This window comes from Anas acuta, chromosome 1 (genome assembly GCF_963932015.1).
Source record: "Anas acuta chromosome 1, bAnaAcu1.1, whole genome shotgun sequence".
Lineage (NCBI taxonomy): Eukaryota > Metazoa > Chordata > Aves > Anseriformes > Anatidae > Anas > Anas acuta.
Genome location: NC_088979.1, coordinates 138,959,516 through 138,976,305, shown reverse-complemented (window position 1 = coordinate 138,976,305; position 16,790 = coordinate 138,959,516). Strand labels below are relative to the sequence as shown.

At 36.4% G+C, this 16,790-nt stretch overlaps 1 protein-coding gene across 7 annotated transcripts in view; it reads right to left on the bottom strand.

Annotated features, from left to right (window-relative positions):
- EPS8 (EGFR pathway substrate 8, signaling adaptor) overlaps window positions 1-16,790 on the bottom strand; it is a 133,552-nt gene that overhangs the window by 51,535 nt on the left and 65,227 nt on the right. For all 7 annotated transcript variants that reach the window (XM_068659975.1, XM_068659935.1, XM_068659985.1 and 4 more), the window contains 2 exons: window positions 2,138-2,228; window positions 978-1,051 (listed from right to left, as the gene is read on the bottom strand). In XM_068659975.1, coding sequence (XP_068516076.1) covers window positions 978-1,051; window positions 2,138-2,199 — 136 coding nt within the window. In that variant the 5' untranslated portion in view covers window positions 2,200-2,228. The remainder of the gene's footprint in view (window positions 1-977; window positions 1,052-2,137; window positions 2,229-16,790) is intronic.

Here is a 16,790-nt window from a genome sequence, read left to right as displayed (position 1 = left end):
GACAGATGCAGCAGAATGGTAACACAATTCCTAAAAGTAATATATAAGTGCCTAGAATTTGAGGAAGGTTTTAGGTATTTTTCTTGTTTACTCCAGCTCATACAGTTGGTGATACTGACATACCTAGTTTATGTATATAAAACTGAGCAGAAGCAGTAAAATGTGCAAACCCCTCTCTAAAGGTTGTGGAAATGTATCTTTACTTGAATCTCCAGGATAACTGGATCTTCTACTTCATTCAGTTCTTGTCAATTGCTACTGCAATTTTTTGATCTATCTACTAGCAATGGCAGTAAAACAAAAACAACAACTCATTTTATAGTAGCCACCCATAACACAGTAGTTAAACAGCAAGTATTTTCAATTAATACTTGAATTCAATTATTTCAGAAGTAAAAGGCTGTTTACTGTTATATGTTTCAAATTTACTCACTTGTCCCCATATTCTACTTACATACAAATATTCCATGATGTTTGACATGAAAAACCTCATACAGGTATCATTTTAAAAGCCCACAAAGATTAAAGGACATGGCTAAAATACTTGCTACTACTGCCACATCATTCAAAACATGCACTTTTGAAAAATGATTAGGATGATATAAAATGAAAATAGTGAAATGCATGCCAAAAAAATAATCTGCAGATGAAATAATCATCAGAATGTCTCTTGCTGGTTTCTGTTACCACCTACTCTTTCTGTCAGAACGCATAATTAGTATGTTGAGTGAACATACACAGGATGCAGAAATCACTGTTGAAAACTATCACTTTAGTAAGAATAAAATCGCTTCTTTTATTTTGTTAATACATATTGACAGATACATAATATACATACCTATAAACATATACATACACATTTCAGTTTTGTATACATACTATACAAAAGACATAAATAAAATATATACCAAGACATCACAATCAATGTTTAAATAACAATTCCAACATAGAAGTTCAGTGACTTTATGCCGTCTTACCATAAAGAGCCTTTGCACTTGTTCTTGAATTCTGCTCCCTCTCTGCCTGACCAAATGTTGGTGAGCCATAGCCACTGGAAGGAAAAAACATTTCTGGTTAACTTCTGAATAGATATATTTGGTACAAAGACACAGGCATTGAATAAAACCCTTCCATTATGTAGGGCTATACACACCTACAACACTGCTAACAGAGGTAATGCTACTGGATACTGGTTCTGCATCATGAATATAATGAAGTGTATTTCTCTTAGGCTGGAAGCCTTTATGTGCTACTTTTTGTTGCATTAATACAACATCATGCACAAGGGGGATATGGTATACATATAAACACTACCATAAGCTAAGAGTAATTACTATGAAGGAATAATAATGAAGACTACGCCAAAGACTTAGTAGGATTTTGCCTTTTGCCTATGTACACAAGTGTTAATTGTTTTTAACAGTTTTATGTGGTTTTCATAAAAAATAAAAGGCATATCGCTGCCTACAACAAATTAAAAGACAATCCAACTTCCTTCTAGTGTAACAGCAATAATGATTCATATACAAACTCCTTGTAAAGGGACAACAATATGAGAAGCAGATGATAGCACAGATGCCCTGCTCCATACAGAAATACATGTTCTTTTGCATCAGACTAGGCCAGTTCTCATTAGTGGTGTGAATGAGTCTAGTGCCATGCTTCTGACACAAGGAACATCCTCCTATCTCAGAAAAGGTAACACTTTCAAGGAAAGCAACAGTTTCTCAGTTCTGTTTACCAGGAAATGGTATTTTCTCACAGATGGAAAGAGCAGCCTCATCTTTGATGCACAAAAATGCATTCACTCAGAGCTAGCCTTAAACAGCTCAGGCATACAAAGACCTCTCTGAGTCACGTATGAATTATATTGTGGCTACAGCAATTTGTTTTTCTATGCCAGATGACTACATTCCTTAATACAACTTTACCCTTACACTGATAGAAAAATCAGTCAGATAATACCTGTCAGTTTGGTAACATAGTTGGGAAGCTGTAACACTCTTTCACAGAAATTGCCTTTGTATTATTCCAATGAACTCTAATAATCATGGCTCCATCTGAAATGAAAGAGTAAGGAAAAAAGCACAAAACTATTTTTTTGTCCACAGAAGGAAAATCAAAGGCATAACCTTACTTGATTTGAGGAGAATAACTTCCATATCCACCAGGAGGGGTATTTGATATATGTCCATTCATTCTTACTGTCACTTACTGAGGGAAACGATCTGCGAAAAGAAACAGCAGCAAATGAATTGAAGTTTCTAAAAAGATGAAGGTTTAATACAGATGCAATACAAACCTAATGAAAAAGTTATGGCTGAAATGGGAAAGGAATTGCATCCACAAGCTCAATTGTTATTATTTGTATTGTGGCAATACCTTAAAGACCTATTACAGAACTTCCCCCAGTTGAAATTTGATAGGTTTTGCTTCAAATAATTTATAATTTGGTGAACTAAGCCATTAGAATAGTCTTTAGGAAAAACTTGTAAAATAAAAGGCTGACTAAGCAAAGAACAACATCTGCTGCAGAAGTGGACAAGATGTTTCAAATGGCAACTTTAATAATCAAGCATGCTTGAGTTTAAACCACAATTCAATTATTTGAAAGCAACTTTAGAAATGAATTTTTGATACATATTTCTTCTATAAAATGTATCAGCTGAATTTTTAGAAAAATGCATTATCAAAACAAAACACAATTGTTTACACAAGAGGAAACTTGCAAGGTTAGTTATTTTGGGACTGAAAAATATATATATATATTTTTTAGCAGCATGTAATTTCCTGAAAGTTTAGTGTGCCAAATGAAGCTCTCATATAATAGCAATCCCGAGAAAGCTATGATGAAAGAAAGAGTTAAAAGAATTTCCCCCTTTATTATCATGCTATTGAAATTAAAATTGACTCTGGTAAACGATTTTCATATTACAATTAATAAATCACTATTTGAATTTACCATGAGCAAATATTCTTCCGTATGTGTATATAAAATACATATTTGCATAATTATCTAGAATCCAGAGTCATTAAATAGAAAAAACTATTTCAACTTAGAATAAACTATTTCAATTCCACAAAATATTCAAAAGTATGTCAGATAAAATCTGTATCCAACAGATGTTCCATTTCCAAAAGTAAGCACAACCTGCTTTGTTGTACTAAAGCCATTTTACAAGCAGCTTATTTGCTGAATCACTGTCAGCCTACTGCTTAATTTAACCGTTCTCTTCCTGCTTTACAATGAAGCAGCAGCCAATTGATCTGTCGTGCATACTGCACTTTGTATGTGTTATGCTCTCTTCCTTTTTCGTGCAGAAACACAAATCTAAAATGAATTCTGTCCTCAGCTCCAAAGCCTTCTGCTATTTCAAGACTTAAAAGCTGGGATGAGTCTTCTGCACTCAGCAGAGTCATTTTTATATCTTTCTCACCCAAAATCTCTTACCTGAGATGCAGTTAGGAAAACTAACTAGAACAGAGCTATATTGATTAGATGCCAACTGTCACCATGTGGAAGTGTGCTATTTCCCCTACTGCAAGCACATACTTTATAATACTTTTTTTTTCCTTTTAAATCTTTGATTGCTCCTTGCAAAAGATCTTTACTGACAGACGTGTATTTTACCCCCAGCTCTCCTGCGTATCACCAATAACATTATCACATATCTAATTTGGTAGCATGTTTGGCTGCTCTTAGGCCACGTTTCATACAATGCAATATTTGACAGCTGTCTAAAACAAATCACTCCCCATGCTGAGCACTGTTCAATTAGTTAGCAATTACAACCTTTTGGAAGCATCCTAGAATTGACCCATGACTTGAAAGAACAGAAATATTCATTTATACAGCAGGATGTGCCAGGTCGTTGTGTGCTCCTTGTGCCATTCTAATACACACATGGACCACAGCCACTCACAACTGCTGTTCTCTAGATCACACTGTTATTAAGATCTTTGACACTTCATATTCGCTATTAATTCTTATCATCTGCAAACACTGCTCAATTCTGATACACTGCTTAGCAATTTACAGTAGGATTAGCTTCCTACTGTAAATGAGTGGATCATAGAACTTCCACAAATTATGTCCATTATCTTTCAGTATCCATCTTTTCATATACTTTCCATGCATACTTTTATTAAGATGACTCTTAATTTATTCTCTATACCCATTTACCACCTGTGATTTTTCACATCACAAATTCCTCAACAATTCATTTTAAAGTTATCTGGAAACAAACACATTTTTTAAAATCAAAATTATTTTGCTTCTCTGACATAATTTTTCTTCTTAATCAGCAACATATTAGGTTTGTTACTTTTACTCCACTTAAGTTTATGATAGTGGTGAAACATTTTAAGTAGAAGCAAAGTAATATCTTAAAAGTCAAAGCTTCAGTCTTTGAAATTAACATAATGCACTGCAAGTTTTATAGCAACAATGACCTTGAACAGAAGATTTTCACATCAGAAGAAAATACCTTGATTAAATACTTGCTCGCTGTAAAGTGTAACACCACTTAGTATTAATACAAAAAGCTTTAAAACTGCATTTGGGATCAAGTGATGGTGCAAAACCGAAGTTAGAAGTTTTGTCTGTCTCAGGGAAAAAGCAAAGAGGGAGATGGGAAGGGAGAGGGAGATGAAATCTTGTTATGCCAAGTAAGCACAAAATTTTTAGTGAGTTTTAGCAAACAAAACACCATATTCTATTTGATTTAGGTAAAGCCAACAGTATTTCCAATCTCCTATGCCATTAGAGGAAATCAAATGCTTTTGAAACATCAAGATTACTACTTTGATGGCACAATTCCAGAGCCTACACAGTACTTCTCATAACTTTGTTCAAGAAAGCTCCTGAATGTGAATAAAATCTAACCCTTCACAGTCATTATTCATAATTAGTCCCCAGTAGTGATGATTCCACCAAAATTATCATGCTATTTCATCTCTCTCAGTCTAAATATTTCTGGAAAAAAAAAAAAAAAAAAAAAAACAAACATTTTAAGAAAACACTAAAATTTTCTTAGGTGCATAATGGAGACAAGGCAGACATAAAAGACATATGAGAATAAGAAGTGTAGTGCTTCACTTACTATGCACTTATACAGCTTTCTTTGCTGTATTTTTCATCTCAAATACTCTTTCATCTCTTACAAACAGTCCCACAGAAAAAGTCAACCAGCGCACATTGCTAAACTTTTGTCATCCAGGAGTCTATTAATAAACTCCACTTCCTCCTTAATCTTCCCTTTCACCTCAGCTCACCAGTTCACAGTAAAATATACTGGTGCCATAGATTTTAAGATAAACATCATTCAAAATTAACTGTACAATCCCTCTTTAAGTAGACCTGAAGTATCAACAGTTTACTTGTGAATATATCCAAGCACGGTCATGCCTTTTTAAGAATCCTGAGAAGAAATAAAGCCTACTCTGAACAGTAAATATTTTATAACAGGAAAACTAAGCAAGAATTTAGGAAGAAAAAAATCATAAGAAAATAGGTAAAAATAACAATAAATAGTGAGATAAATGTTAAAATACTTATGTGGAAGTATATTAAAAAATACATAAAATCAATACCATGAGAAAAATAGAATCATAGAATCATAGAATATCCTGAGTTGGAAGGGACCCTTAAGGATCATCAAGTCCAACGCTTAAAAAAATAATAAAAAAAAATAGTTTTAAGTAGGAAATTCCTTAATGCAAAACAAAAAAAAAAAAAACAACAATTTCTGCCAGGATCTGAGACTGAAGAAAAAGAATCCACCCAGTGCCATCAGCTTTATTTTTGGCAGGACTCTAAGATACCAACATTAAGCAGCAACATAAATGACAACGGTTTGTAAATGACAAACCATTTCTGAGCAAAATATAACTTGGTTCTTCAGTTGACAGCTACTAGTGGGCTAACCTCAAATATGGCAGTACAGCAGTGGTATACAAGATGATTTCATTTGTCATAAATATTCATTAAAAATATGCCCAAATCCTAAAATACTCCTTACCTTCCCCACCTTACAGCACAGCATCCTAATGAAGGCAATATAATTTGTGTGCAAGAACAAGCTGACACATATACAACTCACACATCCTGCCATTTAATTTCCTAGTAGGAGTTTGAAGGAAACAAAATCCCTCAATTTATTTTAAAAATCCCTTTTCTAGAAGGGCAGAACTATCTCATTATAGAAAATGAGGTATACAAGACCCTGGTGTTCTTTCCACTCATCCTGAATCAATCAGTCTCACCAGTGATAGATCACAATATCAAATGGAAAATAAATAAAATAAAATAAAATAAAATAAAATAAAATAAAATAAAATAAAATAAAATAAAATAAAATAAAATAAAATAAAATAAAATAAAATAAAATAAAATAAAATAAAATATAAACAGCTGAGTGGTGTGGGGTTTTTAGACATTATGTAGGGAGCTGGGAGGGTTAAAGAGAGGAGGATGCGGGGGAAGGAAGAGGAAAGCCAAGAATGGCTGGAACAGTAATTATCTACCGATTAAGAAAATGTTATTAGTCACACGCCATTGTTACCACATGCCCCAAAAAACACACAGATTCTTCCTCAGCTAGATAACAGGCACAGACTGTAACTCCAGCAAACAAAAGCAAGTGGACCATTACAAGGTAACCCTTATCTGTAGCAGATCTGACATTGTATCAAAGTCAGAAAAGGACCCTGTCTCTCCAACCTTTCCCCTTAAAAAAAGAGGGGGGGAGGGAGCAATAAAAACAACAAAATATCAGATGAGTCCATACTATGCTGTAACTCACTATAGCTTCAATAAAAATGCCTAGCATTGCTATTCCACAGCATTCAGTGCTGTTGTTCTTGCAAACTTGCTTGCTGTTTCATTTCTTATATTTCACATGCTGTTTCTTGATTCACCCTCTTCACCCACATGTGCCTTCCTTCAAACCCATGTTACTCCCACATGGTAACTGGTACTTTTTAATCCCCTTGTACCTCTACACTAAGGTCACTTCTTCACTTATTCCTTGTGTACTTTTGTATTGGTGTCTTGGCCTCCTGTGTGTAACTTCTTCTTCTCTGTCTTCACTACAACCACAGATTTTACGAATGGGAAAGTCCTGCTGGAAGTCACAGACGGTCTCTAATGAAATGTTGCCACTGCCCTCTACTTCAAGACTCGTTTCAGACAACAACCAAGAGCAAATATGCCTTCCGCACTCTGTTCAGCATCCTGCCTCTAGACAAACATCAAGATGCACACACATGCATTCAAGTAGGTATTGCTTCAGAAATGCTCATTGGGGATTTTCCATCCTCTTCACATTGATATCAGAATTTCTCTGGCAGCAGGTTCAAAGTATTATGTTTTCCATTTCCTGTTAAGGGGACTAGAGCATTGAAAGAACAGTAAAAAGATGATGGTAAACATAAGACACAAATTTGAAAGCTAGACCTGACAAGTGATGCAATTTCAAGACAAAAGACTTGGCCTTCTTTCACCATTGCTCTGGATGTTGTCCCTTTTGCCTATTTCAAGCCACTCTTTATTAATGATGGATGGGGGGAGGTTGAAGCTTTTTTCAGAAAGAACAGGTGCTCTGGTATACACCCATGTCTGAGCATCAGAACTTCAAGTAAACATGTTAAGTACAATAACCACCATAAATTCATTTTGAAAAAGTTGTTACTTTCAGGTCTTCTCCAAATCTAGACCAGTTGTCCAGCATGGCCATTGGCATTATGCTACAATATGTCTTACAAATCTGCATTGAGTTGCATCCTGCGCTTAGATTTTAGCGCATTCCCAATCAGCCCTTCTGCTGGATGTAATGTAGCTAAACGGGTTTCCTGCTAAAGAAATGAGTGGACATTCCCCCCACCCTGAATTTTGGTCCTTATAGAAAGCTGAACAGATAGAATATTATCTGCCCACTGAGATCAGGGAACAGAGGGGTATGAGCATTTCAAGAATCTAGTGACGGTGACCTATGAATGACTATGGCTCTGGCCAGGAGGGAAATGACACTGTGTGACAGGAGACATAGCACCATGCAGGAGGGATTTACAAATGTATTCACCTCCACACAACAGGGCAGCAAGTGAGTTCAATCAACACTGATTTTTCAATTTGAAAAAAAGTGCTTCGGTTATTATTCACACTTTCTAATATTTAATATTTTTCCCTCAGTCCTTCAGTAGGAGCATACTAAATTCATCAGGAGTATTCTTGTCAGCAGAATAGACAGGATAAATTTATTAAGAAAATTCCGAGACTTAATTATCAGTCAACATAGGAGACAGGATATGTTAATACAAGACAAGTCTACAGAGCAAGAATTGCTAGCTGAAAGAGAAGTTTTCTGCTGGGAAAACTAACAAGATAGAAAGTGCCCCATACATTTTCTTTTTGTTTTTATGGTATTTTACAGTGATTCATTGTTAAGAAAATATTCTGACAATATACTTAAGATATGGATCTTCTATTTGGAGGAAGGGGAGACATGAAGCTAAAAAGCAAAAACCGAATGAATAAACTTCAGATAGATCCTGTTCACAGATTTAGCTCTTTGTATGGACACACTAATAGAGAACCTGCTTGAAAACAGGTTCTTATTCAGACATGGTAACCTATTTCCATTTGTTTCACTCAGGTCTGGGCCATGATTTATAATTACCCCTACTGAAAGAAAATAAAACAGCTTTACAGATACAAAAGCTTCATAGACTTAAAATCTCTGTTGTTGCAAAGGAATGTTAATAAATATGCAAGCATTAAACCCATGACTAACTGATATTTTTAATTAGAGAATTAACCACCCCATCTAAAGCATGATAAGTATTAATTACTAAGGTCAGGATAATTATGCAGACCTTACAGAAAGCATCAGAATGTTGGAAGACCAGTATCTTGTATAAAATAAAAGCCACACAACAAAACCCACCACATGCACACACACACACCAAAATAAACAAACAAAAAAGCAAAAACAACCAGAGATATAGAAGAACAGTCTAAAGGAAAGTGGCTATGGCATGTGAAGAAATTCGTAGAAGGAGGTAGAAAAATGTAATTAAAATTTACCATAAAAACAAACAAAAAAATCAATGCCAATGCTATGTCTAGTTTAAGTATATAAAGAGGACCAAAGAATAAGCTGTTTCAAGAGGCCACAGCTTTGAAGTGCCATTGGCACACTGCTCCAGAGTTTAATTCAATGCCACATCCACTGCATCCAGGAGCCAGCATGCACCTGTGTGGGCTCACAGAAAGGAGGCTGGGAACACATTTGCTGTGCCCAGCACCATCACTAAATTCCCCCTTCCAGCGTTCAAGAAACAGCTATAGAACACTTTCAAGACAGAAACCTGAAAACTAAAATTCTATCCGAGTTTAATATCCACCAAAATTCAGAGCACACAGACAGACACACAAACTAGCAGAGGGTATAAATCCTATTTCAACATGGCTGCAACGGTGCTCTCAATATCTCCACCTGCAGAGAGATGTAAAGTAATTTCCTCGGGTTTTATTATATTTAAAAAAATAAATAAATAAATAAAAAGTTTTGGAACCACTAACTAGTGAATACAACTGAGATAGCAAAGACACCATAGCTTTATATCTCTTCCTCACACCCTCTGATTTTTTTTCATTATTTCCTTCTATTTGTTGATACAGCACACTACAAACTAGATCGTTAGATTTCAAAAGAGGGCACTCCAGACATTGATTTGAAAGTCAGCTTGCAGTGTACCATCAACAAACCATCAATCTGACTTTCAAAAGGAGAACTTATAAATGATATTAATACTTTCGTGCACTTCTAGATAGATCAGCAGAAAACTCAGCAAGAAAGTGTGCAAAGAGTGCTTATTTCCAGATGCCGTGAGAGTAAGGTTCCCACTACCCAGAAGACACTACCTGTCAAAAGGTTCATGAAATTTGAACATACATTTTTTCCTTGTAGGTGAAAAACAAGCTATCACTTTAACTGACGAATTACTTCTGAATATTTTCTTGCAGTGAAGTGCTTGTAGAAACATCAATAAATAAGAAGAATTTAAAAATAAAAAATGAAGACACAGTAAAGATGGCAGAGACATCTAAAAATGAACAAGAATATGTCTGTAACTGTTGTTTTTGTTTCAGATAAAAATTTCCTCTTAATCTGGCTAAAAGATGAGTGAACTCATGGTTAAATTACTACTTGTTGCTGCAAGTTAACCAAATGAAACTGGCTTAACCAACTATCCACATCTTACTTGCAAGCTTAACAGTTTTTCTTTTAAAACAAAAAATTAACATAAGGTATTCCAATGATGCTGATTAACTTTTCAAACTTCCCAATTAAGAAAGGTCTTTAGTTTCATCTAGATCAAGTAATGTGCACGAATGGCAGCAAACGAAGCTTCACAAGGCTGATATGTAACAGCTCATGAGTTTAGATTAAGATGTTTTAAAACTAATGTCACCATCACAAGTTTTTGGGCTTTAACAAGACATGCTAACACTTCACGAGGCAGTAGACTCTTCATATTCTCAGAAGCAATTTAAAAATATTCCCCTAATACTCTTCAATGAACTTACAACATCATGTATACACTGAAGTACTAAATTAACACATGCTACCTGGAAAGTATTTGAACTCATTCCAGGCATATCTCCCAGGAGAGACCAGGTTTTCACTTTTCATGCACACACAGAACACAGAACACTTGTCCATAAAGCCACGTGGTTACATAGCTGTATGGTATGACAGCAACCTCTGTGCCCTTCCTCACAGCAGGGCATGCTCAACATTTAACTGAAGCTGGTTGAAAGACATTAACAACTGAAAAGTATGTTATCTTTAAAATTTACCCTGTTTTACAGGAACCCTATTTCTTTCAAACTCAAGAGCCTAAAAAAAAATACTGTGTTTTAATCTATGTGAGAAAAATGCTGCTCCTGAAAGTTGTATTTAAATCACCATCCACTCACTCAATTGATCATTATCTCTTCTATTTTTCATTAACAGTAGGAGACACCATGAGGAGGGGGCTGGATTCAGTATCCATATAGGAAACTAACAACAAAAACAAAACCACAGGGACTTTGAAAATAGGCAGAAGACAGACAAGGCAGATGAAAACAAAATTAATTTTTAAAGAGAATTGGAGAACAAGTTACATCAGAAGCTATTTTAAGACCTAACACCAGCCTCACTGGCTTTTAAAAAAACTGTTCAATTTTCCCACCTGAAAAGAAGGAAGGAATCCATACTGCCATCACCCAAGGGTGATGAGCGAGCTGATTGTCATGTTCAATTTAATACTGTAAAAAATACAATAAGATTTTGTTGTCACTGGAAAGTATGCACTAGAAAAAATATGTTTTCTCCTCTAATTGAAATACCCCCTTGACACCAATCAGGTAATCCAAAATCATTTCTCGTCCCATAGCAGAGTGGAGTAATGTAGAGATATGATAAGAGCTGTGCAACTTGCTTGCTTTTACAGAACTGCAAAGCCAAATGGACAGTCTTTCTACATCTCATAGTATTTCTCCAAGGCTTTGAATTCTGAATGGGGAATGTGCAACAACAGACTTCAAGGACTGCCTCATGTCACCTAGGGTTAAAAACAGGTGTGACTATGATCAGTAGGATCCTTGACTTTGAATGCAGCCTATGCAGCTCTCAGCACTTTCAGGCACGCAGTACCTCACCTGTACCCAAACGTCAGCTGGTGATCATTATTTGGGTCACCAAAAATTTTGAACATCCATTTTTGTTTGCATTAATGTACACTTAATCCAAAGAGACTCTATTGTAATGCAGTGAGTAAACAAAAGGCAGTATTTTAAAATCTATAGATAACTGACTAGTTCTCATTGGACAGCAACCACTAAGCACAAAGTGAAGTATACAAGAACATGCTGAACTAAGCTGTATAAGTCAGAGTCCACCACTGAATTAACAGTGTATGTCTGTAACTAAGCCGTGGTAGCATGGAACAAAATAAGAGTGAACAGAAACAGATTCTACAACTTGTGGGAAGGAAAGCAATTTAAAATTCTGGCATTTCATGTCTCTGATTTTTCCTATTTTCAGTTATTTATTTCTCCCTATACATATACTAATTTTGTCTTCCAGCAATCTGGGCAAAGTTCTTCCTCTATATGCATTTCAGATATGAAAACATATATTCAGCTTATGTCAAGTTTTTGAGTATTTTTTAACTACTTGATTAAGTACAGAAACGTGATTTTTTCCCCAATTAACAAATTCACATTTCTAAAGCAGCCTCTGATTTGAATGGCCAGAGCTACAGACTTGATTTTTAGAAGCAAAAGTATAAAGTTTTGTTTGTTTTATAAACTTCAGTGCCCTTAGAATCACTCGCTAGGCTTCCAGCAAACATTCAGTGATTAAAGATGACAACATTATAAACCTTTTAAAAAGTCAAATTATAATCAGCACAAAACGGTTTTGGCTCCAATTTCCTCTAATTGTGGAGTTTGAGTTTTCACATATCACAAGAAAATTTTGTCCAGGAATTTGTCATTGCTGGTTACCACATCAAATTTAATAAGGCATCACTAGAAAGGGATTCTGAAAGGCTGCAACCAGTTATTTTACTGCAATTTGATGATTCATTGAATTTAAAACATTTTGCTGAGGCATTTCCAAGGTCAAATTATTACTTTTTTTTAATTATGTCAGCTGGGCTCCCAATGGAAACCTCATTCTTGGACTGGGGCCCGTTACATCCTGCTCCCAGGAAACCTCAGAGGAGCTCTGTTTTTCAGAAAGTTTCCAAAGGTTTTGAAGGAAGCTAACACTCAAAAATCTTCTAGAAGATGGAATTACTGTTCTCCACTTAGTTCTTTTATTAGAAACACGCATGTGTGCAGTAAGAGTGTGTGGTAAAGTGGAGAGTACAAAGAGAAGGAGCTAAAAAAGCCATTTGTGCTAATGTTTTTTGATTTTTTCCTGCTTGGAGAGGTGAGGTGATAGACTGGGGAAAACTGGAGTGCACCATTCATTTCCACGCACTTCTGGAATTTTTCTAGAACTAACTCCAGTGCTACGGCATAAACACACTTCTAAAATCTTTTTTCGAAGATATGGCTACCTTCCTATAGTGCTAAGAAAGAATAAAGTTGTCTCTTTAGCTTTCAGGATGAGTCACTAATTTATAGGGCTCTTGCAAGACTGACAGTCAAAGACACTATAGGTTGGTTGGATTTATTTATTTTCTCTCTTTCAATTCCCTGCTCCCAGAAAAACACATTTCAACTACTCTGCATCTCCTTGGTACTTCTAATATATGATATCAAGCAGAACTGACAGACTTCATGGGCTGTTTGACTTTCATAGCAATGACATCACTGCAAAATGAATTACAATTTCAACTGGAGTAAGAAGGATTACCCATTGAGATAGTCCTTAAAACAATGAATGCTATCTTGAGGTCTTCATATATGAGGCCTTTTTCCTCCTGGTTACACTCATGTGGGCATAAAACACAAATATCCCTGAAAAAGATGCTAGAGCGAGGGCATCCACAGAAACTTGTTTGAAAGAGGAAGGCCCATATAAATAGAGCTCTCCCCCACACTGTAAGCAACTAAGAAATCCTGTTCATTATAAAACTTCACCAGCTCCTCACCAATGATTTAATTTTGTTTACAGAGCTCCGAGTTGCTTATACTGTAATATATATTCTATTTCATGAGATTGGAAAGGAAAAAATATCCTTTTCCAGAAGGCACATTAGATAAACTTTAAACTCTTACCCGGTTTCAAAGGAAAAATATTTGTCCTACACAAAGCCTCCATTCAGAGTCCCTGTTTTTACTACAGTAAGAAAAATAGCTGTGTCCTGGATAATTTGTTCATGTATGCCAATAAAAGCACATTGGATTAGTGCCAGCACTTCTAGCAAACACCCAAAGAATTCTGAAACCCTATGAAAAGCTGAACTTTTTTCTCTATTTTTTATCTTTTTTTTTTTCTGTATGCCATTCCTAGTGCTTATTACTTGTTTTCAATACATGTATCTTTATATTACTGTGACGAGAAACTAAAACAGAAAAATAAGACTAAAGAATAAAAAAAAAAAGCTTTTAAAGAAGCTCTTTTATGAAAATAGCTTTTATCTTTATAGGTTTCAAATGTTAAGCATATACCCTCTTGAACTCCACTTTAATTAAAAATGATAAAAGATACTAAAGTATATTCATATTTTAGTGGCATAAATAATTAACAAATATATTGACAAAGACTCTTAGATATCCACACTTCCATGCAGGACTCTGACGCTTGTTGTCTAACCTAAGGCAGGTCTGGGTCAGACCTGGAGTACAAAGGAACCAGGAGAAAATTATTGAAAAATTACTCAGATCACATCGGATTTTACCATGCGTATGTCCTTCCACCAAATGCAGTATTTTTTCTAAACAGTTTCACAATCACAGAAAGTGGGGCTGAGAAGGAGAGAAGTCATCTCACATCCTCAGGGCAGGAGCAACTGTGCCAAGGTACTTCCCAAAAAGTATTTGCTCAACCTCTCCTCCTGCCACCAGTTAGAGAGGCTAAAAGCCAAGTCTGGGGTACCCCAGGGTCTCATTAGCCTTACTCTGAAAAAGTTCTCAATAAATACTCTAAATCCTTGTTGCAGTTTAAACTCACTTGATACTGCTTCTATGCACAGTATGCCCAAGCAATTCATTAGCTTAATAATTTTTTTAAAAGAATAAAAGGTAATAACATGCACACAATCAGTGCTAAAATGGGCTTATAAAAATATCCTGTCCTTCAGTCTTGTTTGATAAAGAGTTGGCTCACCGCAACCTCCTCTCTCTTTTATAACTTATCACTCATATCAGCACTGCAATAGGCCTACAAGGGTGATGTCTCATGCATACCATCTCATTTGTTTTTCCAACTCAACTATCCAAAGTAAGCAGACGTCAACTTCTATTTCCCATAGGATCTCACAAGGCAAGTTTCAGGGGGAAGAAAAAATATTACAGTTACTTCATCTATATATTATCTTTCATTATCTCAGTGTTTTTCTAAACCATATCCCCTTGATTCTTCAACTTTACATAACCCCTTCTCTTTCCTCATATTGTTTAATTCAGCCTTATGTGTTTCTCCTCCTTTTCCTTTTGTCATGCACATCTGCAGCAGAGTTTGTAAAACAAGGTTTTCCTAGAAAAAATAAGCCTGCCACAGCCCCCACAACAGTTCCCCATGTTGTTCAAGGCCCTTAAATAAGTGACTCAGCTTGCCATTAGCATCATGACTGTCCTCATCTCCTGTCTGATTGGGTTGGATGACCACTGAGATCATTAACACTGACAGCTACAAATACCTACCCACGGTAGGTAGGGGACTTCATGAATAGATGTGGCAATTTATGCTTCCCAGCTATTGCTTTATTCTTTCCGAAAACTCACAGATCTGACAGGCAGGCAGATCTTCACAGACTTCAGCGAAATGGCAGAAGCTACAACTACTCCGGTCATCTGTGCCCTCTTTCTGACTTTACAGGGAAGTAAAAATAAGACATAAAAATCTCAAACTCCCTTGGGACACCTGAGTTTGAAGTCCAGCACACACGAGAGAGCTGACACTATGGCACAATTAAAATTTAGCACAGGGACAAGATGGTTTACAATGGGAAGGACAGCCCCATGTTTGTTTATCCGCAAACAAACAGTTTAGTCCCCAAGTTACCCATGCTTGGGTCACATTTTAAACATTTTCTCCATGAACCAACCAGGAAGAGACTCCCTAGTCCAATAGCCTCAGATTTTGCAAAAGATCCACAGAAAGGAGACTTTTCTCCTGTTCCTTGGATACTACATTACACTTTATGAAATAAACCTAAACAACTTTTTAAATTATTTTGTTCTCTCCAGATTTGCCTTTACTGAAAAACAAGCTATATATGCATTACTTCACTGATGCTCTCACTCAGTTTTATTGCAAAGAGAGGCCACAAGACGATGGAAAGTCTCCACAATATGCAGTCAGCAGCACGGACCAACGAGGTCTGTAAACGGTTCTCCCAAAGCAGAGCTGAGCCACGGCTCTCCTAAGAGACTGCCTTGTGCCCCCATACAGCCACCATTCATCACCACAGACCTAATCAACCCCAGGGGACTATGTGGCCATTCCTCTTATCAGCTCTGCAGGGATATTACACTGCACAGGATGAACAGAGAGGTTACTGAGACATTTTCTGCTCATGCAGAGCAAGGTCGATGCTCATAGCCAAAGGCATCAGCACAATTAATATCTAGCCAAGATGGCCAAGCTAACTACCTTTGTGCCCTTTATGGAAGGGAAAACAGCATGGCTGGAGTCCAGAGCACTGAAGGTGACATTTCGGCAAAGTACACATCCAAAAAATTTGCTTCCTTTGCTATTCAGATTTGTGACTCAGTTCTTCCAAGCGGATTTAAATCGCTAGCAATGCCACAGGCAGTGCCAACCTCTCAGGTGACGTTAGTGGGAGATGTATGTGCCCATTTTAAAACATAAAAACGGGGTCAGCTGGGTGCTCTAATCAGCTCGAGGAGGTGGAGGATTACAGAAGGTAGAGATGGAGAAGGAAGGCGAATTCAGCCCTTTTCCTGTGACCAGACCCCTCCCCTGGGCACAAGCCTTGACTGCTCTCCAGTTCGACTGCTGGAGCAGCTCCTCTTGAAAATCTAGTACCCAAAGGAAAGAAAGTGCATCTGATGCACAGGAGGGTCCTCTGAGGGCACAACCACCACCTGCTCTTGCTCA